The sequence below is a fragment of the Orcinus orca genome, chromosome 1 (assembly GCF_937001465.1).
Source record: "Orcinus orca chromosome 1, mOrcOrc1.1, whole genome shotgun sequence".
Taxonomy (NCBI): domain Eukaryota; kingdom Metazoa; phylum Chordata; class Mammalia; order Artiodactyla; family Delphinidae; genus Orcinus; species Orcinus orca.
Window position 1 is genome coordinate 103962244 of NC_064559.1, and position 25225 is coordinate 103987468.

General features: G+C 43.6%; 1 protein-coding gene across 8 annotated transcripts; it reads right to left on the minus strand.

Annotated features, from left to right (window-relative positions):
• Positions 1-181: 181 nt before the first annotated feature.
• Positions 182-25078, minus strand: PRUNE1 (prune exopolyphosphatase 1). 8 transcript variants are annotated; one of them, XM_004285171.3, is made up of 10 exons: positions 24945-25078; positions 23792-24445; positions 23528-23612; positions 16456-16548; positions 15703-15905; positions 13872-14056; positions 12983-13141; positions 11581-11675; positions 9294-9452; positions 182-2049 (listed from the first exon to the last, which is right to left on the minus strand). In XM_004285171.3, the coding sequence occupies exons 3-10, from the start codon at positions 23564-23566 to the stop codon at positions 1621-1623; spliced, it is 1362 nt and encodes a 453-aa protein (XP_004285219.1). In that variant the 5' UTR covers positions 23567-23612; positions 23792-24445; positions 24945-25078; the 3' UTR covers positions 182-1620. The 8 variants fall into 8 exon arrangements, with proteins under 8 accessions (XP_004285219.1, XP_033271511.1, XP_012394296.1 ...); XM_033415620.2 differs by having other exon boundaries at positions 15703-15815; positions 23528-24445; XM_012538842.3 differs by lacking the exon at positions 9294-9452 and having other exon boundaries at positions 23528-24445.
• Between the last annotated feature and the right edge of the window lie 147 nt (positions 25079-25225).

Genomic DNA, 25225 nt, shown 5'->3' on the forward strand with positions numbered 1-25225 from the left:
CAAATTAAAGGAAAGGCTGAGGATGAGGGGAGACATAAGACTGTTGCTCCTTATTCCCAGAGTCAACAGAAGGAAGACAGTATGTACAGCAGAAAGAAGGGAAATGAATCTTGAGAAGGTTAAAACAATTATCAGAGGGAAAGGCCTGATTATAGTTGTAAAAAGAGACAATAAGGCCCCAAACAGAAAAAAAGTATTTAATACTTTAACAAAATGCAAAATAAAAGTACCCAAGTTACAAAACATAAATTCCTTTGGTTCAGTAATCACGCCACTATTTTACCTTCCAATGGCTACAAACATCCCCTCAAAGTGAAGTCAGTTTCCCTCATATGAAGACATCATGCCAAAACCATCACATACCCCACTGTTCAGCGAAACTGTTGAAAACTTACAGGGAGCAGAGCTGTGGGGTAGGAAAAGGGGGAACAGGTTGGTCTGAAGAGAAAAGGGAGACTCTACACATGCAGAACAAGTCAGTGGAAGGGAGCTCTTTGCTGGGTCACTATGGTATGAATCATACCCCTGTACATGCTACATGAGGCTGAGTACCTTGGTACAATCACAAATAAACAGACAATTCAGTGACCCTGAGCATTCCCAGGGAAAAAGAAACAAACAAAAAAACAGAGAAGCGAGGCAAGAAAGGACGGTGTGGCAACAGGCAGATCACAGAAACCAGGGAACATCAGTTTTGCAGACGGCGAAATGAGATCTAGAGGAGTGAGTGTCTGGACAAAAGCCACACAGTTGATGGCAGTCGGTATGAACTTCGTGTTTCTTTCTACTATGCCCAAGGAGAAAATCAGATGGATAAGAAATCGACAGAGCCAGGGGTCTCATTGTAGTTCTACTGTCTTTTGCGAAGAGTGCCCATGAGGTCTTAAGGCTTTCCCAGGTGTCTCCTGAACTCTCAAGAACCAGGGGGGGTCTTCTGGGTCTCTTCAGGGTGCCTGTGGCTCTGAGTCAGAGGGATCCAAAGAAACTGAGAGTCAGGCCAGCCGATCAGGACAGAAGATAATGGCCTCCAATCTGCTCCCAAACAATCCTGAAACAGTCACAATAAGCTCAGAGTAGAAATTTAGCAAACTGGGAATGAGACACCATCACCTAATTGGCGGCAGAAAGAGGAGTCATGGAGGTGAAAATCAACTAAAGGCTAAAAACTGGAAGAAGCTAAAAGTAGGTACTGTGTTCAATAAATACTTGAATTAATAAGAGAATAAATGAACACTGGAGACAATGAATGTTTGGTTCCATAAGAAATACTGGTTCTGTTAAAAAGCCTGACTTAGGGCACTTTTGGGGTACACAGTCTTTCTGTGCCACTCTGCTGGAACTGTGTATGTTATCACATCATGACCCTGGCAAATGAAATAGAGGAGAGTCAGTGCAGATTTAAGGAGTTAAATTAAATAATAAAATTTGTTTGATTGGTAGAGATTGTGGGGAAAAGGGAGAATGCCAGCTCAGCTTTCTTTTACTTCTTTCTCCTCCTAGGTTTATGAGAACAGTATACCAGATCCTGGAACAATGAAGACAAAATTGCTGAAACATCTCAAAACATGCATTCAGGGTGGTTCAAGCAACCTCTTTCACTTCCCCCTCCCCTCCCAACAGTCATTTCTTGGACCGGGAGGCAGTGGTAGATTCTGACAGTGAGATCTGACTACATTTCTCAAAGATGACCTCGGCTGAGAATTTCGGCAGGCCCTGATCCAGAGGGCACTCATCCACCAGGCTGTTCATGGGTGTGGGGGGCAGTGGAGGCTCCTCCTCATCTTGACTCAGTCCAGGAATCAGGGAGTTACCTGCCCTGTCCAATTCCTTGTCTACCTGCTCCCTGGACACACCCTCTGTCTCAGGCTGTCCTGAAGGGATGTTTGTGGAGTCAAAATATGCTGACAGGGCTTCCTGGAGCAGAGGCAGAAGTTTCTTTCGAGAGACCTGGGTGTTGCCTTGAAGATACGCTTGGAGGTTAGGGTGGATGCTTGGGGCAGGGGTCAGCTTCAGGGACGGAGAGTGGGAGCGTTCTAGGACTCCACAGACCTAAAAAGGAGACAAGATGGGGAGGTGGTATATAAGGTGGTGAAGCAAAAAGCTGAGACTTCTAAGAGACTTCTCTTATAGAGGATAAAAAATATATTTTTTTAATTAAGTCATTAGGGTTGTTTTATTGCTTGCAACAAAGGCACATCAACTAATACACACAGTATTTTAGAAACAGAAGAAACATTTGAGATGATATATTCCATTTTATTCATAAGTAAACCAAAGCCCAGAGAGATTAAGTGCCTTGAATGTAGATGATGGTAGAGTCTGAACCAGAACCTGGGACTCCCACCTCCTCGAATATTGTTATTTGCAAGGGTATTCCTGTGCTCAAAAACTTGAACTCTATCCTTAGCTGAGATGGGACAAGCATCTACTATATTGAGGTCAGGAGAAGAATACAGGCAGAAAGAATAAATAGATCAAGTTGGGGTGGGAAGTATGCCAAGCATCGTGCCACGTCTGGCCATTTTCAAATATTAATTTCCTCATTTAATCCTCACAACTACCTTACAGGTTGGTATTACTGTTACCCTCATTTACAGGTAGGGAAACTGAGGCTTAGATTAGGTAACTTACCGAAGGTCAAGTTTTTTTTGTTTCTGTTTTTTTTTAATTTTATTTATTTTTTATACAGTAGGTTCTTATTAATTATCTATTTTATACATATTAGTGTATATATGTCAATCCCAATCTCCCAATTCATCCCACCACCACCCCGCCCCTGCTGTACCCCCTTGGTGTCCATACGTTTGTTCTCTACATCTGTGTCTCTATTTCTGCCTTGCAAACCAGTTCATCTGTACCATTTTTCTAGATTACACATATATGTGTTAACATATGATATTTGTTTTTCTCTTTCTGACTTACTTCACTCTGAATGACAGTCTCTAGGTCCATCCACGTCTCTACAAATGACCCAGTTTTGTTCCTTTTTATGGCTGAGTAGTATTCCATTGTATATATGTATCACATCTTCTGTATCCATTCATCTGTCGATGGACATTTAGGTTGCTTCCATGACCTGGCTATTGTAAATAGTGCTGCAGTGAACACTGGGGTGCATGTGTCTTTTTGAATTATGGTTTTCTCTGGGTATATGCCCAGTAGTGGGATTGCTGGGTCATATGTTAATTCTATTTTTAGTTTTTGAAGGAATCTCCATACTGTTCTCCATAGTGGCTGTATCAATTTACATTCCCACCAACAGTGTAGGAGGGTTACCTTTTCTCCACACCCTCTCCAGCATTTGTTGTTTGTAGATTTTCTGATGATGCCCATTCTAACTGGTGTGAGGTGATACCTCATTGTAGTTTTGATTTGCATTTCTCTAACGATTAGTGATGTCGAGCAGCTTTTCATGTGCCTCTTGGCCATCTGTATGTCTTCTTTGGAGAAATGTCTATTTAGGTCTTCTGCCCATTTTTGGATTGGGTTGGTTGTTTTTTTTAATATTGAGCTGCATGAGCTGTTTATATATTTTGGAGATTAATCCTTTGTCCATTGATTCGTTTGCAAATATTTTCTCCCATTCTGAGGGTTGTCTTTTCATCTTGTTTATAGTTTCCTTTGCTGTGCAAAAGCTTTTAAGTTTCATTAGGTCCTATTTCTTTATTTTTGTTTTTATTTCCATTACTCTAGGAGGTGGGTCAAAAAAGATCTTGCTGTGATTTATGTGTAAGAGTGTTTTTCCTATGTTTTACTCTAAGAGTTTTATAGTGTCCAGTCTTACATTCAGGTCTTTAATACATTTGGAGTTTATTTTTGTGTATCATGCTAGGAAGTGTTCTAATTTCATTGTTTTACATGTAGCTGTCCAGTTTTCCCAGCACCACTTATTGAAGAGACTGTCTTTTCTCCATTGTATACCTGTGCCCCCTTTGTCATAGATTAGTTGACCGTAAGTGCTCAGGTTTATCTCTGGGATTTCTATCCTGTTCCATTGATCTATATTTGTTTTTGTGCCAGTACCATATTGTCTTGATTACTGTGGCTTTGTAGTATAGTCTGAAGTCAGTGAGTCTGATTCCTCCAGCTCCACTTTTTTTCCTCAAGATTGCTTTGGCTATTCAGGGTCTTTTGGGTCTCCATACAAGTTTTAAGATTTTTTTGTTCTAGTTCTGTAAAAAATGTCATTGGTAATTTGATAGGGATTGCATTGAATCTGTAGATTGCTTTGGGTAGAATAGTCATTTTCACAATATTGATTCTTCCAATCCAAGAACATGGTATAACTCTCCATCTGTTTGTGTCATTGTTGATTTCTTTCATCAGTGTCTTATAGTTTTCTGAGTACAGGTCTTTTCCCTCCTCAGGTAGGTTTATTCCTAGGTATTTTATTCTTTTTGTTGCAATGGTGAATGGGATTGTTTCCTTAATTTCTCTTTCTGATCTTTCGTTGTTAATGTATAGAAATGCAAGAGATTTCTGTGCATTAATTTTGTATCCTGCAACTTTATCAAATTCATTGATTAGCTCTAGTAGTTTTCTGGTGGCATCTTTAGGATTTTCTATGTATAGTATCATGTCATCTGTAAACAGTGACAGTTTTACTTCTTTTCCAACTTGTATTCCTTTTATTTCTTTTTCTTCTCTGATTGCCATAGCTAGGACTTCCAAAACTATGTTGAATAATAGTGGCAAGAGTGGACGTCCTTGTCTTGTTCCTGATCTTAGAGGAAATGCTTCCAGTTTTTCACCATTGAGAATGATGTTTGCTGTGTGTCTGTCATATATGGCCTTTATTATGTTGAGGTAGGTTCCCTCTATGCCCACTTTCTGGAGAGTTTTTTTTTTTATCATAAATGGGTGTTGAATTTGGTCAAAAACTTTTCTTCCATCTATTGAGATGATCGTATGGTTTTTATTCTTCAATTTGTTAATATGGTGTATCACATTGATTGATTTGCATATACTGAAGAATCCTTGCATCCCTGGGATAAATCCCACTTGATCATGGTGTATGAGCCTTTTAATGTGTTGTTGGATTCTGTTTGCTAATATTTTGTTGAGGATTTTTGCATCTATATTCATCAGTGATATTTGTCTGTAATTTTCTTTTTTTGTAGTATCTTTGTCTGGTTTTGGTATCAGGGTGACGGTGGCCTCATAGAATGAGTTTGGGAGTGTTCCTTCCTCTGCAATGTTTGGGAAGAGTTTGAGAAGGATGGGTGTTAGTTCTTCTCTAAATGTTTGACAGAATTCACCTGTGAAGTCGTCTGGTCCTGGACTTTCATTTGTTGGAAGATTTGTAATCACAGTTTCAAACTCATTACTTGTGATTGGTCTGTTCATATTTTCTATTTCTTCCTGGTTCAGTCTAGGTAGGTTATACCTTTCTAAGAATTTGTCCATTTCTTCCAGGTTGTCCATTTTATTGGCACAGAGTTGCTTGTTGTAGTCTCTTACGATGCTTTGTATTTCTGCGATGTCCGCTGTAACTTCTCCTTTTTCATTTCTAATTGTATTTTATTTTTTAAAAATTTATTTATTTTATTTATTTATTTTTGGCTGCGTTGGGTCTTCATTGCTGCATGTGGGCTTTCTCTAGTTGTGGCACGTGGGGGCTACTCTTCGTTGTGGTGCACGGGCTTCTCATTGTGGTGGCTTCTCTTGTTGCAGAGCACAGGCTCTAGGCGTGTTGGCTTCAGTAGTTGTGGCACATGGGTTCAGTAGTTGTGGCTTGTGGCCTCTAGAGCACAGGCTCAGCAGTTGTGGTGCACGGGCTTAGCTGTTCTGTGGCATGTGGGATCTTCCTGGAGCAGGGATCAAACCCTGCACTGGCAGATGGATTCTTTTTTTGTTTTTTATTTACTTATTTTTTCTTATTAGTCATCCATTTTATACACATCAGTGTATACATGTTGATCCCAATTTTCCAATTCACCACAACACAACTCCCACCCACCACTGCTTTCCCCTCTTGGTGTCCACACGTTTTTTCTCTACTTCTGTGTCTCAATTTCTGCTCTGCAAACCAGTTCATCTGTACCATTTTCTAGGTTCCACATATGTGCGTTAATATACAATATTTGTTTTTCTCTTTCTGACTTACTTCACTCTGTATGACAGTCTCCAGATGCATCTACGTCTCTACAAATGACCCAATTTCATTCCTTTTTATGGCTGAGCAATATTCCATTGTATATATGTACCACATCTTCTTTATCCATTCGTCTGTCGATGGGCATTTATGGCAGGTGGATTCTTAACCACTGCTCCACCAGGGAAGTCCCTCATTTCTAATTTTATTGAGTCCTCTCCCTCTTTTTCTTGATGAGTCTGGCTAAAGGCTTATCAATTTTGTTTATTTTCTCAAAGAACCAACTTTTAGTTTTATTGACCTTTGCTATTGTTTTCTTTGTTTCTATTTCATTCATTTCTGCTCTGATCTTTTTCTTTCCTTCTACTAACTTTGGGTTTTGTTTGTTCTTCTTTCTCTCCTTTATGTGTAAGTTTAGATTGCTTACTTGAGATTTTTCTTGTTTCTTGAGGTAGGATTGTATTGCTATAAACCTCCCTCTTAGAACTGCTTTTGCTGCATCCCACAGGTTTTGGATCGTCATGTTTTCATTGTCATTTGTCTCTAGGTATTTTTTGATTTCCTCCTTGATTTCTTCAGTGATCTCTTGGTTATTTAGTAACGTATTGTTAAGCCTCCATGTGTTTGTGTTTTTTACGTTTTTTTCCCTGTAACTTATTTCTAATGTCATAGTGTTGTGGTTGGAAAAGATGCTTGATATGATTTCAATTTTCTTAAATTTACTGAGGCTTGATTTGTAACCCAAGGTGTGATCTATCCTGGAGAATGTTCTGTGTGCACTTGAGAAGAAAGTGTAATCTTGCTGTTTTCGGATGGAATGTCCTATAAATATCAATTAAATCTATCTGGTCTATTGTGTCATTTAAAGCTGTGTTTCCTTATTAATTTTCTTTTTTTTTTTTTTTTTTGCTGTATGCGGGCCTCTCACTGTTGTGGCCTCTCCCGTTGCGGAGCAGAGGCTCTGGATGCGCAGTCTCAGCGGCCATGGCTCATGGGCCCAGCCACTCCACGGCATGTGGTATCTTCCCAGACCGGGGCACGAACCCGTGTCCCCTGCATCGGCAGGCGGACTCTCAACCACTGCGCCACCAGGGAAGCCCCCTTATTAATTTTCTGTCTGGATGATCTGTCCATTGGTGTAAGGAAGGTGTTAAAGTCGCCCACTATTATAGTGTTACTGTAGATTTTCTCTTTTATAGCTGTTAGCATTTGCCTTATGTATTTAGGTGCTCCTATGTCGGGTGCATATATATTTATAATTGTTATATCTTCGTCTTAGATTGATCCCTTGATCATTATGTAGTGTCCTTCCTTGTCTCTTGTAACAGTCTTTATTTTAAAGTCTATTTTATCTGATATGAGTATTGCTACTCTAGTTTTCCTTTAATTTCCATTTGCACGGAATATCTTTTTTCCATCCCCTCACTTTCAGTCTGTACGTGTCCCTAGGTCTGAAATGGGTCTCTTGTAGACAGCATATATATGGGTCTTGTTTTTGTATCAATTCAGCAAGCCTGTGTCTTTTGGCTGGAGCATTTAATCCATTCACATTTAAGGTAATTATCTATATGTATGTTCCTATTACCATTTTCTTAATTGTTTTGGGTTTGTTTCTGTAGGTCCTTTTCTTCTCTTGTGTTTCCCACTTAGAGAAATTCCTTTGGCATTTGTTGTAGAGCTGGTTTGGTGGTGCTGAATTCTCTTAGCTTTTGCTTGTCTGTAAAGCTTTTGATTTCTCCATCAAATTTGAATGAGATCCTTGCCGGATAGAGTAATCTTGGTTGTAGGTTCTTCCCTTTCATCATTTTAAATACATCGTGCCACTCCCTTGTGGCTTGTGGAGTTTCTGCTGAGAAATCAGCTGTTAAGCTTACGGGAGTTCCCTTGTATGTTATTTGTCATTTTTCCCTCGTTGCATTTAATAGTTTTTCTTTGTCTTTAATTGTTGTCAGTTTGCTTACTATGTGTCGCCAAAGGTCAAGTTTGATGAAACAAAGCTGATACTTGAACTCAGGTCTGTCATCAGAGCTGGTGTTCTAAATTACTATATTATACTATTTCTAACACAGGAGGAAGAGAGGAAATGGTAGGGCAGACCGTGAAAAGAGGACTACCATTTTCCAGCAGAGAGGCAGCCTGGGCAATGGTAGAGTTGTCAGATACCTACAGAGTTCCAGAGGGACCATGGCAGGGAGAAGGAGGGGAGATTTAGGAAGGTGGGGAGAGGTACTTTGTATGGTAAAGCACCCTTTCCTTCATGACATGATTAGTAAGAGAGCATTGTGCCTAGCAATGAACCTTACATATAATATTATGTTTAATGATTACATCACACTAATTAGTAGGTGGTAATATGACATTTACAGAATCAGAAGTCAACTGACTTGCCTTTGGTCAAAGAGCAAGTAAGTGGCAAATCTGGGACAGAAAAGCCTATATATCTGCCTTTAAAGGCTGTAGTTCTTTCCACAATGCCAAACTACTTTCCACTGAATGAAATTACATTTGCTTCCTGGAGGAGAAGATAAAGACAAAGAGAGGTGGGAAGGGGCAGACATGCCTTTCATGCACAAAAAAGATTATCCAGCTGTATTCAGACCAGTCTTCAGCAGTCCTCGCTGCTAAGAAATCCAAAGAATCCCTGGACTGCCTTAAGTCCACTTTTAAATTCTTTCCTGGGCCTATCAGTAACTAACAGAGGAAAAGAAAGGGGAGGAGGTGGGAAAGGTGGCTAAATGGAAGATCAGGGAAAAAAACCAAACCTGCTCCTAGACCACTTCTCTATAGAGTTAGCACAAACTGCTTAAGTAGTAGAAAAGGTTTCTCGTCTGTTTCCAATTTTCAAGGCAATAAGGTAAAAAGAAAGGAATTGATTTTCAGGGGTGAGGAATTAATGCTTAAACCAAGAATCTAGTTTTAACTACAGATTTATAACACGTTCTTTTAACCTGATTTCAATTCCTTCTAAGTAGGAATTGTGTCTCTAATTCTCTTTGGAATCTCCCTTTCTCAACAAGAGTATGATTAAGGATATTCACACATAGAGAGAATGGAAAAAAGCGGGTAGTGGCGATTCTGGAAACAGATCAAGGACCTCTGGATAAATACAAGAATGAAGGAGAGGTCTTTACAGCACAGGATAGTGCGTACAGGCAGAACTCTGTAGGGTCCTCAGGCTGGAGAAGGGACAGGGACTCACCGTCACTCGGAGTGCTGTGTGGGGACAGAAAACTGCCAACTGCCGCACTGGCTCATTGCAAGTGTTGAAAAAGATAGTCATGGCGACCAGGGCATCATAGCTGTGAGCCTGGCAGAAGGCATGGAGATCTGCAATGAGGCCAGACCTCTGCAGAAAGGCCTAAAACAGAAGAAATGGACAGGGATGAGGGCTGCCACTGGATCCTCATTATCACCCTCAACAGAAGATGCTTATGAAGGGTTTCTTTGCATGTTAACCTGGGACTTGTACTCCATAAAAAAGGTATCTAATGTTTACTCTGTGCTATTTATGTGCTGGAAGGCAATATATAGAATGAGGAGAATGAGCCTTTCTATGAGACCATTCTATGAGCCTCACAGAATGAGGCTTTGGGTTCAGACAGAATTGGTTTGAAAATCAGCTCTGTTACCTATCAGCTATATGATCAAGGATCCCTGGACTTAAGTTTCCTCATCTGTAAAATGAGGATAAATCATTTACCAAACTTGATTGTTTTAAGAATTAAAAAATGATAATGGGGCTTCTCTGGTGGCACAGTGGTTGAGAGTCCGCCTGCTGATGCAGGGTACATGGGTTCGTGCCCCGGTCCGGGAAGATCCCACATGCCGCGGAGCAGCTGGGCCCGTGAGCTATGGCCGCTGGGCCTGCACGTCCAGAGCAACGGGAGAGGCCACAACAGTGAGAGGCCCACGTAATGCAAAAAAAAAAAAAAAAAAGGTACGTAATGTGCCTGGTATGTCCAAGGCTATCCTGCTCTTACAATCAATCAAGCAAGGTCTTTGCCTTGAGGATATTTTTATTCTAAAACAGAACAATGGCGCATACAAATAAGTACAGACACATGACAACCGCATCCTTGGCTCTTCATTCTTTGTCTATCTATCTATATTCTTCTCCAAAATCTCACGCAGTATTTCCTCCAATGAATAATACCACCAGCTGCTTTAGATCAGGGCTTTTCTTTATCCTTAGCATTTCTAATGAGTCAATTTGTACTATGATTATGGTACTCGGCAAGCCTTTTGTGTTCTTATGTTTGGTTACAAAACTAGGTTATAAGTAGCAAGGGAAGAGGCCATGCTATTCTGTTTCAGTTAATTATTTAGTAAAAATTTTTACATGTTATTTAGGAGAAAGCTGTGCAGTCTATGCGAGTACATGTTCAGATCAGATGAATGATTTAAACCAATAAGATATGGAGCCAGGTATTAAAATACCACTATCAGAGTTATATTCATTCACCCATTCGACAAAATTCACTGAGCATCCACTATGCGCCAGGCATTGTCAAAGGTGCTGGAGATACAGCAGAAACAAAAGAAATAGGGTCTCTGCTCTGGTGGAGCTGATAAACTAGCAGAGGAACATAGACAATAAACAAGGAAACCATGAAACATGATTATTTCAGTGTGCTAAGTGCTATGAAGAAAACAAAATGGGAATTCCCTGGCAGTCCAGTGGTTAGGACTCCATACTTCCACTGCAGGGGGCCCAGGTTCAATCCCTGGTCAGGGAACTAAGATCCCACAAGATGCATGTACAAAAAAAAAAGTAATATTTAGAGATTTTTGAGCATGGAGGATATTACTTTAGTTAGGGTGGTCGGGAAAAACCTCCTGAAAGAGAAGACACCTGAGCTAAGTCCTGAATGAAAAGAAGGAGCCAGCTCTGCAAAAGGAGTGCACAGGCTCTGAGTTGAGAGCTAAGAGTGAACTTAATGGTTCTGAAAAACAGAAAGAAAACTGGGGTGGCTACAGTTCTGTGAGTGTAGGAATGGGGCTGGAATGAAGAAGTCAGAGAAAAGGACAAAGGCCTGATAAAGGAGGGCCCTATAAACCACTGTAAGGCTTTTAGATTTTATTAGAAGTACAATGAAAAGGCAGTAAAGGGAGGGGGCCAATAGGATCTGACATATCTTTTTTTTTTTTATCTCAGTTCCCCGACCAGGGACTGAACCCAGGCCACAGCAGTGAAAGCGCTAAGTCCTAACCACTAGACCACCAGGTTACTCCTCTAGATCTGACATGTCTTAAAGAGATCACTCTGGCTGCTGTGGGGAGAACAGTTTGCAGGGGTCAAAAGTGGAGGCAGGGAAACCAGTATGGGGGCCATTACCGTAGTGCAGTGAGAGACGATGGACTGTGGAGTAGAGATGGAGAAAAGGAGGGGTAAGATACATTTTGGAGGTGAGCCAGGAGTGAGGGGCAAGGTTACATACAAAACTAAAGGTTTTCTCTCTCCACCCATACCTACATCTTGCTCTTACCTCCAAATCCATATATATTGCACTAATGGCCACCTTGGTGCCTTGTCTGGAGACGGTCTTCTGGTCCTTTCTCAGCATCTGCTCTGTGGTCAGTCCTAGAAAGTGGATGTGAGACTAAGGGTGAAACAAGAGAACCAAGAGAACCCAAGGTCCCAAGACCAGGAAGGTGAGGACACCAAGACAGGTCAAGGAAGAGGAAAAACACAGCCTCTCTTTGGGGCAATGAACAGGGCTAGTAACTCAGGATGTAATTATATAATAGAAATTTATTTATTCACTTAAAATAATATTTATTTATTTATTTTGTCTGCACCGGGTCTTAGTTGTGGCATGCTGGATCTTCATTGTGGCATGCATGTGGGATCTAGTTCCCCGACCAGGGATCGAACCCCGGCCTCCTGCATTGGGAGCACGGAGTCTTACCCACTGAACCACCAGGGAAGTCCCAATAGAAATTTACTCTAAATAAAAAATTACTTTCGATTACTGGGTCACAATAGGTACCTTTAGAGCAAGGGACTCTGGGGAGAAGGGTAAATGGAAGAAGAGAGGCTTTTACTCCTGATTTTCCCCATTCTGTGTTGTTTTACTTTTCTAAAAGTTCAAGTGGGACCTCTCTTTCTTTTTTTTTGCGGTACGCGGGCCTCTCACTGTTGTGGCCTCTCCCGTTGCGGAGCACAGGCTCTGGATGCTCAGGCTCAGCGGCCGTGGCTCACGGGCCCAGCGGCTCTGCGGCATGTGGGATCTTCCCATACCGGGGCACGAACCCGTGTCCCCTGTATCGGCAGGCGGACTCTCAACCACTGCGCCACCAGGGAAGCCCTCTTTCTTTTTTTTTAACGTCAACAGGCGGTAGCTGGGTAACAAATCATGGAAGTTTTTTTGTTCTCTTCCTTCGTCCTTTGTATATTCACCCTAAATGTTTCTTCTGCTTCCCTAACCATTTATCTAGATCTCACTCCGATAATTCAGTAGAGTTGGCCCTCTGTACCACGGGCTTCACATTTGCGGATAAGGAGGGCCGACTGTATTCATTATACTATGTCATTTTACGTAAGGGACTTGAGTATCCGAGGATTTTGGTATCTGTGGGGGATACTGGAACCAATTCCCTACAGACACCAAGGGATGACTGTATTCCCTCAGCATAGTTTATTTATATGTCTATATTCTCTAATTAGACTAGAAACCTCTGAGGCTCTTAATATATTCCTTCTCATCCACCCAATAGCCAGGATAGAACAATCCAGTAAATGACTGATTAATTCATGATCAGACTCACACACTACCTAGCTTCTTTCTGGTATAAAGCTTAAAACATTATGCACGCTCTGAAATTGTTTTGACGGTATTCAAGAACATAATGAACAAGGCTTTTGTCCACCAGTTTAACATTTCATACCTGATACATCAAACTTTGCCTTTTGCAGAGAATCAAAGATATCATTTCTCTTGGGCAGATTTGGGAAGAGGGCCTCTAGATTCTCCACATATTGGTTGTCCTTTAGGGTTGCCTTTCCAATTTTAGGGTCCATGTTCACACAGTCCAGGATGATTGTTCCTGCAGAGAAGGAGGATGGCAGAACTCAAATCCTGTGGCCCTCCATTCCTGACAACTAGAACACACATAACCCTCAAACCAAATGGACACAATACCAAAGGAGACTGTACGGCAACTCACTGAAGACAAAACAAACTGGGACAATGTCCTGAGTAAGACATCCCAAATCCAAACTAAAATGTAGTCAGGGAAATGGGGAAAAGGTAGAAAGGAAGTGTAAATATCTCAATTCTTGGAGATTTTGAAACCTAGTCAGGGAGAGATGATCTCTCTTCCACAGGCCAAATTCCAGTTGGAAGAGATAGTCTAATCCAATTCTCTCTCTCTTTTTTTTTACAAATGGAGAAAATAAGAACAAAAAAGGTTAAGAGATTTGCTCAAGGTCATATAACTACTTCCTGGGCAGAAATGGTATTAGAATTCATTTCCTGCTTCTTTGGCTAGTCCTCTTTCCATTATACAATGCTACTAATAGGCAGCTTCTAGGTCTGTTGTTCTGTGCTTCCTTTCTGCTTTCTCCAACAAAGTATTCCACAGGCCTTCAAAGGACAAAGTATCCCACAGCCTTTTTAATGCCTAATTGCCCCCTGAAAGAATCCCCTCCTTCATATCTACTAAGTGGCTTTGAGAGGGTGTAGTCAGGCTGGAAGAGTCTAGACTTCTCCACTTTCCCTTCTCTGGCATGGGAATAAAGGAACTAATCAGGTCCCAACCCCCAAGCCACCCTCACCATGAAGAAGGGCTGCAGTTTGCCAGTCCAAGATCTCTGGTGCCCCCTGCAGGATTCTCTCGGCCACCAGGGTAGCGCAGGACCCCACCAGCTCAACTGAAACATGGCAGGGAGGGCAGTGTTTCTGATCGATGGGCCGATGGTCTAGCACCTCTGCTACTGCCTCCTCTAAGGCTGCGTCACTTCTGTGTGGGAAAGGGGGGAGGTGTGGGGGAAAAGAGAAAGAAAGATAGGTAGGGGCACTCCAGCTGCACCTCACTCATGAAGAAAACAGACATCATAGGCAGACACTTAGACCTTTGATCACTTCTACCTCTGCCTCACTCCTCTCAGTTCTTCTCTTAAATATTATAACTAAAGCCATCTTTAAACACCGTATAGGTGAATTTGACGAAGTATCAGCTACCAGTACCTCATCCACATATTTGATATCCTTTAGGGTTGTCTTTCCAGTTGACACCTGGACACCCAACATCTAAATCTCTCCTGTTCCCTCAATTCACTTAATATCCAAATTTCATGCAGGTCACCTGTGGCTTCTGGCTCAATTCCCATCCATTCCCTCCTTTCCAACCCTCTGCTACTGCCTTATTCTTGGCCCTCAATTTCTCTCATCTGAACTACTCCAATAGTTCCTTAACCAAACACCTGCTTCCAGTGCCCTCCGAAACTGTCCTCTATAAGACTACCTGAAAGAGCATTTGAAAAATGCAAATTTGGTTCTGCTAGGATCTGGAATAAATAGAATTAACAATAGTTCCCCACTGCTCAAAATAAAGTCTAATCTCCCTAGCAAGGTCTACAATATCTCCATGATCTGGCCCCTGCCTACCTCTCTAGTTTTATCTTTTTTATGTCCTACTCCTCCCTCATATTTTATGTTCCAGTTATGCAAAACAAATCTCAGTTCTCCCAACTCACCATGCTATTTCATACCTGCCTGCGTTTTGCTAACTACCTCAACTCCTCATTCACCAAGCAAATACCTAGTCTTTCAAGACTGAGATCAAGGATCAACTCCATTAGGAAACCTTTCCTGACGCTCCCCTCTACTCCCCTCTTGCATATTTAACCACTCCATCCTTCATGTAACTACTGTCCCCTAGAGTGACGGTCACCACCTACCTCTAACACCCATTACAATGACCTGTTTACCTAGTTCCCTCCTCTGACTGACAACTTCTTGAGAACAGAGATTCTACCTCACCTTCGTCCTCTAAATAGAAGTTTATTAATGAGTGAGTGGATAGATGGATTAGTACCCTTAGGCTGTCCTCTGTCAGTGTCCTGCTATAACCAGTGTGCTTAAGGAAAAAATATGCATATTACTATTAGCAGGAGCTAGACACACTTGGGAAGGCCTTGTACTCGTATTGCTTTGTTGGCAGTTTTTTTCCAGTCCTAAACTAGGGATGGGATTATTGTAGGTGTGTATGTTTGTTAAATAGCATTAAAGAAATATTGCTTTATGGAGGAAATGATGTTGCTAACTTTTTAAAGTTAAAAATGCCGTTGTAACCATTATTCAAAAGTTTCTATTGTAATAAATCTGCCATGAAATCTTAAAACAATGATACCAAAGGTAGATTTACAATATTTCTGAGTTATCCTTTAGTTTGAACTCTCCATGTTTCTATTTCTTTTTATTACTTGTATAACTAGAGAACTGACAATATTTTTTTTATTGTCTTTCTATATCTGATATCACCCATCAACTATGCTTAGCCTGTGAGATCGTGTGAGAAAACATTCTTTCTTCTACTCTTTAAAAACCTTACTCATCACAGCCCATGGCACATGGTAAGTATCAGCTTAACTTTCTTCCACTTACTTGGGTAAGACATGATGGTCAACAAGGATGAGGGTGAGCTGGCCAGCCTGCTGCAATGCATGGAGGTCAATCTCATCCCGGAAAATCAAGAGGGACTCTGGAATGTGAGTCTTCTGAAGGAAGAAGACATTGTCACCTCGTAGAGGTAGCTCAGAACGTTTTATATTTAAAACTGGCACAAAGACTTCTTCAGCCTCAGTTGTCTAGAGAGGAAAGTGAAAAGAAGGTATGGCTATGTTCTGTAATAGGATAGGAAAAGTCACAAGACTATTGGGACCAAGGGAGACATGATCTTGGGTAAGTCACTGCCTTCCTCAAAGCCGCAGTTACCCAGTCTTATCAAAATAAAAGGATGACCCTTCCCCTCTCTCCTTCTTGGCAATAGCATGAAGGTCAACAAGACAACTCACGGAAAAGACCTACTTCTAGATGCTGGAGAGAAGGCAATATCAGTCCTCCAGAGCTGACATGGGCATGAGGAACATACACAGACCACTGATACCCATAAGGAATTCAATAGTTAACTGTTTGAATATTGCTTTATAGTTTACAAATTCTTCAAAATACATTTGTTCATTTGATCCTCACAGCAACACTGCAAAATATTATCATTTCAGATTTTATAGTTGGTGACAGGAGACTCAGCAAAGTTAAGAGATCTGACTTACCCAAGGCTAAATGCTGTTAAGTAGCAGAGCTGGGTCTTGAATCCAAATCTTTTCATTTTAAGGCACTCTGTTCCTAGGTACTCACCTTTGCCAGATAAAAAGCCAGGGCGAGAGCTGACACCATGGAGTCCAAGTCACAGGCTTCATTTCCCAGCACAACATGTATGGGTCGGGACTCCTAGAGAGGCAGGAGAGTGGGAAATTAACAAAACCATCTCCATCCATTTCTGGTTACCTTATACTCATGTAGGGCTGCACACACATCCTCTCACTGATCTTCACAGAGGAGGTAGGTCATATAGTTTTAGGGGTCCTCAGTTCATGGATAAGGATATTAGTTAAGAGGGCATAAGTGTTTTAGCTAAGCTTTAAGCATTCCACACATATCTATAGTTAGTGGAAAAGTGCTCCTTCCTCTCTACTACACTGTCTCCTTGAATGTTAGCTTTCAGAAGAACAGCAGTAAATCATTCTCTGATTCTTATGCTTCTCTGGGCACTTGAGGAGAAGTCAAAAGTAAAGCATCTGGGGTAGCTGATGTATTCAAACCATATCAACCCTGGTTTGTACTTTTTTCCCATTTTTAAAATAGGGAAAAGAATCCTTGCATTTCTAAATCACGAGAATAGGTGAACAGACTTTGAAAATAAAGGTAAAAATAAGATCTAGTTCATTATTTAGATATCTAGTCCATGAAAACTCCCCCTACCCAGAGGAGCTTCAACCATAACCAGATATAAACAACACTCTCACAGGCAAGAAACAGACACTTTCCCCAGCAGGTTCAGATTAAAGCAAGAACAGCTGCTGCTGCTGCTGGAACTTTTATTTTTAAAGCTTTGAAAAGTTTCTGCTGATAAGAACTCTGAGGAGGGAGGCGTATCTGTCGTTATTATTAATCTTGTTCCCTTGCATCTCCCTACCAGAATTTTAAATAAAATTCATTAAAACCTAAAGGTGTTGGGCTTCCCTGGTGGCGCAGTGGTTGAGAGTCCGCCTGCTGATGCAGCGGATGGGGGCTCGTGCCACGGTCCGGGAGAGTCCCATGTGCCGCGGAGCGGCTGGGCCCGTGGGCCATGGCCGCTGGGCCTGTGCGTCCGGAGCCTGTGCTCCATGGCGGGAGAGGCCACAGCAGTGAGAGGCCCGCATACTGCAAAAAAACAAAAACAACAACAACAACAACAAAAAACCTAAAGGTGCCCACAATAGCAAAGAGAGGGGTTTTGTTTCAAAATATCTATTGAGTGTGCCATGTATTCAAAAAAATTTTTTTTGGCCGTGTTGGGTCTCTGTTGCTGTGTGAGGGCTTCCTCTAGTTGCGGCGAGTGGGGGCTACTCTTCATTGTGATGCTCGGGCTTCTCATTGTGGTGGCTTCTCTTGTTGTGGAGCACGGGCTCTAGGCGCACGGGCTCAGTAGTTGTGGCTCACGGGCTCTAGAACGCAGGCTCAGTAGTTGTGGTGCACAGGCTTTGCTGCTCTGCGGCATGTGGGGTCTTCCCAGACCAGGGATTGAACCTGTGTCCCCTGCATTGGCAGGCGGATTCTTAACCATTGTACCACCAGGGAAGTCCCCCATGTACTGTTCTAATATTTTTACATGCATTAGCTGATCATTTAATCCTCAAAACAACCCAAGGGGTAGGCACTGTAAGAATTATTATTTCATTCCAAGTAGAAGCATTTGGCCAGGTAGAATGAGAGTATACAGTCCATGGCTCAGCTTAGGCACAAGGATTCTATCTTACCAGTTTACTTTTGAATTTCTATCTCAGCCTACTTCTGAAAGAGAGGAAGGAATAAGAGAGACAAAAGCAACACACTAGTTTCTTGATTTCAGCACTGGGCTGCTGTCCTGTGCATTGCAGGGTGTTTGGCAGCATCCCCCAAACTCCACCCACTAGATGCTAGCAGCACCTCCAGTCATGACAATCAAAAATGCCTCCAGACTTTGCCAAATATTCCCTGCGGGTCAAAATCACCCCCAGTTGAGAACTACTGGGTTACAGAAAGGTGAAAATCCACTCTGGCTTCTTCAATCAGGGAAGATTTGCTAGATAGAAGAGTTTAGAAAAGTGGGAAAGGTGTTCAGAGGAATAAAACATAACAAGGAACAGTTTATCAAGTAATGTAACTTTAGGAAAAAAGAGAACCTAGAATTATCTTCCTTGTATTGGCTATTACCCACTCCCCTCACTTGCCCAGAAAGCCAAAGCCAGAAAGGGACAATTTTAGAGGACTTCTGGTGGCATAAATTGTCCTAGCTCGTAACTAGAAGGTTTTTATTTTTAAACCACCCTCTTCTCCATCTCCTACTCCCATCCCTAGAGAGAAGGACAAAAGACAGAGGTTATCTGTCAAGGTTTTGGGCAAAGGGCCTCTGGGGAAAGTCTGCCCTTGGGTTCTCCCCTGTGCCCATTTCTCTAAGCCTATTTCAAGAGGGTGGCAGCCAAGACCCATTCATACTGAACAGCATGGGAGTGGGAAGATTCTTTTCAATATTAAACTCTTTGCCAACACAATATGAGAATTCTGTACCCAAGACCCAAGGCCTATATTAACTCCTCTGACTTGCAATTCGTCCTCCTGATACCAGAGAAGGCCCCTGTTTCCTGGATACCAAGAACTGCCCAGATGGCTGTGGACCAAAGTGGCAACAAAGCACTTGAGATAAGTGGCTGCTGAGATAACTTGATCACTGAAGCAGTAAGGGAGGGCACCATGTTCTCTAGAGAGGGAACTATACAAACATGAGAGGCCATATGGCCCTGGCTCTGGAGGATAAAGGGAGGAGGAACAGAGAAAAGGCAGAGCAAGGGGGAGAGGCCTATTGCTGGGCTTGCAGAGGCCCTCGGAGAATCTTTCCAAAACTCATGTTAGTGCTGTTTCATTCCAAGTGGCAGCCGAATCAGGATCAGTCAGATCCCCAGCACCAAGAGAAGATTAAGCAGAAAAGCAGAAAGTAGGGACCAAATGCAACTTCATGGCTCTGAGGGGAGGAGAAATGACCCCCAGAGGAAGGTGAATGACTAACCCCTTGTGCTCAGTCAAGCTCAGACAGCAAACAAAAGGAATACTCTGCGACTTTCAGCCAATCTTGGAACAGGAACAACCAAGGGAGGTGGTGGCATTCCTTTCCCCTGTCAGCACCCACCACTACCCCACCATGACTGGTCCATTAGCCACCCACAATACATGATGTGCACATTCCCAGCGCTGTCCTTTGCACTATTTGTTCTTCTCTGTCTGAAATCAGCAGAACTGCCATTTGAAAAGACCACACAGACTGGAGCTGAATCTCAGCTGTTTCTTGTTGTGGGACTTTGGCCTCGCTAAGCCTCTTTTTCCTCATATAAAAATAAGGAGACTACTGTAACCAATTTCATGAAGTTGTTATGAGGATTAAATGAGATCGCACACAAGAGCCTACTCTGTAGTAGTACAGATGAGCTCCCTTCCGTCTTCTCCTTTCTCTAGCCCTTGCTGTCCAGTCAAGCCCAACCGCAAGCCCCTTCTCTCTGTGACGCCTTCCCTGCACCCGGGCCACAGCAGTCCCTTCCCCTGCACTTCCAGCTTCTGGCACTTGGGATTCTCATACAGAACTTAACTACTACCTTAAGGAGCTCGCTATCTTTTTGTGGGCATATATCACAAATCCTTAACGTAGCATACAAGCTAGGTGACTATATACTTTGTTGTTCAAACCAGTACACTTTTTTTTTTTCTTTTTGTGGTAAGCGGGCCTCTCACTGTTGTGGCCTCTCCCGTTGCGGAGCACAGGCTCCGGACGCACAGGCTCAGCGGCCATGGTTCACGGGCCTAGCCGCTCCGCAGCATGTGGGATCTTCCCGGACCGGGGCACAAACCCGCGTCCCCTGCATTGGCACGCGGACTTTCAACCATTGCGCCACCAGGGAAGCCCAAACCAGTACACTTTTGAGAATGAAAAGGGGTGCAATTAATGATTATGTCTCAATAAACTGACTGTCCTGGGCAAGTCGGGTATATGGATGCCTAACTTACAAGGTACCATTCTCCTCTTTGTTTAGGAAAAACATGTTAACTCTTATCCCCCACCCCATCCCCCACTAGCTGAAAGCACAAGCCTCAGTTTTCTGACCATCAGAGGAAGAGTTCAGGGCAAATATAGCTATACTTGGAGCATGAGGAAACCTGAGCTGCCAATGGAAGAAATACAATCTGAGAGCCACTAGTAGATATAAACTTTTTTTCTTCTTTAAAAAAACCTAGGCCTTCCCTGGTGGCGCAGTAGTTAAGAAGCCACCTGCCAATGCAGGGGACATGGGTTCGAGCCCTGGTCCGGCTCGAACAAGGTCCCACATGCCGCGGAGCAACTAAGCCCATGCGCCACAACTACTGAGCCTGCGCTCTAGAGCCCGCGAGCCACAACTACTGAGCTTGCGTGCCACAACTACTGAAGCCCATGCACCTAGAGCCTGTGCTTCGCAACGAGAAGCCACTGCAATGAGAAGCCCGCACAGCTCCCGCTCACAACTAGAGAAAGCCCGCGCGCAGCAACAAAGACCCAACGCAGCCAAAACAAAACAACCCAAAAAACAAAAACCCACTAGCTGAAATGACTGTATCCTGATGTTCTTTGCGGCCTCAACATGGAGTTGGGGGGGAGAGGGGATGGGTTTCAGGGCTGGCAAAGTCAACTACTTCCCTTCCAAGGCTGCATATGTTCTGATGCCTACTCTACAAATGAGTTAATGAGGGAGAAATGAAAAAAGGAGACAAGGAGCCAGAGATAGAGAAGCCTTCCCAGCAGGGAAAATGGGACTGACTGATACTGATGCAAGGACTGCAAATTTCTAAGGATAGTCAGCCACTCCTGATTCCTGCCTCATTCCTGAGAAGTGCAGACAACACAGATTATCCAAAGCTTCTGGATGAACACCTAAACTTGAATGCAGCCCCACCCTGAAGCAAAGATTTTTTTTCCCCCACTAAAAGTGAAAGATGACTCACCATGAATAGGACATTAACTTAAACAGGATTTCTTTTTTTTTTTTTTCTTTGCGGTACGAGGAGGAGGCTCAGCGGCAGGCTCAGCGGCCATGGCTCATGGGCCCAGCTGCTCCTCGGCATGTAGGATCTTCCCGGACCGGGGCACGAACCCGTGTCTCCTGCATCGGCAGGCGGACTCTCAACCACTGCGCCACCAGGGAAGCCCAAACAGGATTTCTTTTAAATGGAACAACCTACTATCATTGTGGCAGACACTGTAGAAAATTTCTCTGGTATCAAATGCTGAAAATATGGTATCAGCAGGAGAGGTGGCTGGGTTATCAGCTGTTTGTCTTGTGTAAAAGGCAAGCATTCACAATTTCCTAAAAGTTATACGTGGTTTAATAGCAACACTCAAACTTAATAGTGTCTCTGTCTAAATCATGTCTTTCTTTACACAAGAAACAATAGTGTGGCCTCTGGGGAATTGGATAGGGAGAAGAAAAAGGATCTTTTTCTTTTTCTAATTTCATATCCTTTTTGTATTAACAGTTTTCCCTATGTACATTTACTACTTCTATAATTAAAAGCAATCTAAATTGTTAGTGTCCACCTGTATGTCCTGCCACCAGTTCACCCACTAACATTGCTAGAGTCTAATTTTCTCATTTCTCCTGGCCCCGGCCAGGTTGTGTGATAAGAGCGCTAAGATATGACCTCACCTTCACAAGTTCACAAGTTTGGAAAAAGGAAGATATAGATCTTGCTCCTTGGGGGATGAATGCAGACAGAGAAAGGTCAGGATATCAGTAATACTGAAAAAATCCAGTATTTTTCAGTTTCATATTCCTGAGGAAGATATACTCAGATGCTGTAGTCTAGATGCATGCAATGAAATGCTATCTGGTGAGGTTTCAGGTTCAAGGACTCTACCAAATGGTGGAAAACAGACTGGTCATTTGGGTTATCGGGGGGAAACAAAATACAACTTCTTGGCCCTTGGAATGTGCCACAAAGACTCTATATTAGTCCTCCAATGAGTTCCCTGTGGTGGAAATCAGAGGTAACCAAAATGAATTGGTCCCAAATTGCCTTATGCATTAAAACAACTTTCCCCAAATTTGTATTTAACAAGGAAAAATTTGGTGTAATTGGTGTTAAAATTGAACTTCACTCCTATTCTTCAGGTGAGGGTATTCATTTAGGACAGCAGCTGAGTCTGCAGGAGGAATTCGGTGACTTTTAGGATTTGTTAAAGACCAGAATCTTATCACCCAGGGGAGTTTGTAGAGTTTAAGATATTTAAAAAGGAAACAAAGTCAACCATCTGTCTAGGTTTCTCCAGGGGCAGCGTAACTTGAAGTAGGGGGGGCCAGGTGGCCTCCTGGAGCCTCTCTCTGGCCAGCTTTTTGCTGCTAACTGGGGATAGCGGCTTAAGGCTGCATGACCAGTCAGCAAGGCTGGGAGATTCCAACTCGCTCAGGGAGTACCAAAAATAAGCCACAAAGCATTCAGGAGTCATGCTTATAGTTTTGATGCCAAACACACTTTGTGCTTATCCAGTCCAGGCCGCGGATTTTTATGTAATTTGTGTGTGTTAAGGCCAATGAAGAAAACTGGAGGCAAAGGAATGCAGGTTGTAGTCAACAGACATGCCTGCTACCACCACTTTTAATTCAGAATGAATTAGGCCCGCCAGACAGAAACCGCCGTTCAGAGGCAACAAAGCCGTGGGCACAGCTTCGCTCGTACCCGCGGGGTTCACCTGGAGGCCAGTGGGCCCGGGAGGCCTCGTGAGCGGAGAACTGAAAGAGGGGCGGGGAGAAAGGAACAAACACACCTCCCGGCAGGCACAGCTCCGATCCTTTTGACGGAACTGACCCAGAAACTGCGAGCAGCGGCTCAGCGGCAGGACCCAGACCCACAATTCCGCCTCCCCGCTCTCGGGCAGACCCCAAAGGCAGGAGCCCCCAGCTCAGGAGTGGGGTGACTGAGCAGCATTCCCATTCTCAAGGGATAGGTTCTCGTTCCTCACTCCTCAGGCCCCAAGCCTGATCAGATCCCAAGCCCCCACCCCACAATTCCGCGTTCCCTCCACATAGACCCTCGGGGCTCCCCAGGTCCCACATCTTTGTCCTTCCGGGACCCCAGGATCCATTCCTTACGATCACAGACAGGGGTCCGTTACCTGTAGAGCAACTCGACAACCCTGCAGATAGTCCTCCATGGTGAAGCTCAAGGTGTGCCACTACCCCTCGCCGCGGAGAGGTTAACTGGCGAATGAGCCCCGCCCCGGGTTCAAGGGTTGAGACGAGTCGGGAGGTGGGACTCGAACCCACTACACCCCGACTCGGCCCCGACCCCGGGAGGAAGTGCGTAAGCAAGGGCCCCGGGAGTCCGCCGTCGCCCCGCCCCCAGCGGCGGAGGCCGAGTTCTGCGCCCAGGGACTCACGGGAGGAGCGAAGTGGGGGCCGGAGGCGCGAAATGGGGCGTGGTGCAGGGCGTCCTGGGAAGTGTAGTCTCGAAGCGCCAAAATGGCCCCAAGAATTGAGGGAAGGAGAATTTTCTGAGATCACAGTGTATATGAGTCACATAACCTATCTTTGTGGCATCTGAACTTTCCCTCTTGAGTCAGGCTAAGTATAGCATCTTTCCATATATTACACCGCCCATCTGGTTGACATCTTAAATTACACTGGGCAAAAACAGCTCCTCATCTCTCTCTCGAATTCTCTTCCTTACCAAACTGACCAACTGCCACCAATTGCGTGATTATACATGTTATAAAAACATTAGAGTAGTCTTTGACCTCTCTTCTTTACTTAATACCTACAGTCTCTCGCCAACTCCTGCTGCTTCTTTTCTGTAGCCTGTTTTTTTTCTACAGCGTCGGCAAATGTCTCATTCTTTTCCTGGACTGTTGTAACCTGGGTTCTTTGCTCCCTGCCTCCCTCATTGTTCCAACTGCTCTTTCAGCCTTCGGAGTTGCTTGAAGTTTCATCCTGCGGCAGCCCTGTAAGTAGAGCTTGGAGGGCCCTTCAGAACGTAGAGTAGGGTTGCAACCTCCTTTAACTGCCACCTTCCAGCCCCAGGGTAGTGCAGAGTACTGCAAATAAAGGTATTCTCATCATCAAATGTTCCCCTATTTATTAATCCATCCCTTTATTTCCTACCACCAGCCTCACACCAGCTTTCCCTGCTCCCCAAGCTAGGAATTGAGAGGAGGTGACAGATGAGAAGCTGAGGCCTGTGGTGGGAACAAGGACTAGAGCACAGGGGTATTGGATCTCCTGCTTGCTCAGCTGGTTTTCTCCCTGCTGCACTCTTCCCAGAGCCTGGGGCTTCTTCCACACCTTCTTCTGCACTACCCAGGCACAGCCCAACCGGTTTCATTTCTAGACTAAAAAAATGATTCAGTAAGGACTTGGAAAGGATCGGGATTTTTTCACTTTAAATGAATAAATATGGAAATATCACGCTCTTTGGCCCTGCTTCTTTGGATCCAGGGCAAAGGACTGCCATGCCCGGAGAGATCCAACAAGCTGCTGCTGTCCAGCCCTGCTCCTCCCCACTCAGCAAGGGCCCTTGCTCTTCCCTATTCTCACCAGAGAGGCACAAGTGCTCCGTCCCTTCCAGCGGCAGGCGGAGGGAAGAGAAAGGGTCTGTTGTTTTTCTCTCCCTGTTTCTCTCCCTCACTGCTGATCACCAAGCTGCTGACCAGGTCAGAAAGCCCTAATGGAAATCCTCCAGTGCTGGGCAGGCTCCTCCTCCTTCGGGGAGCTTGTCCTTGACTGATTTTTCTTTGTCCTGATGGGAAAAAAGAGAGAGAGAGAAAGAAGAAAAAAGAAAAACCACAAACTTCCTTTGAAAACCAGCTTGTAGACAG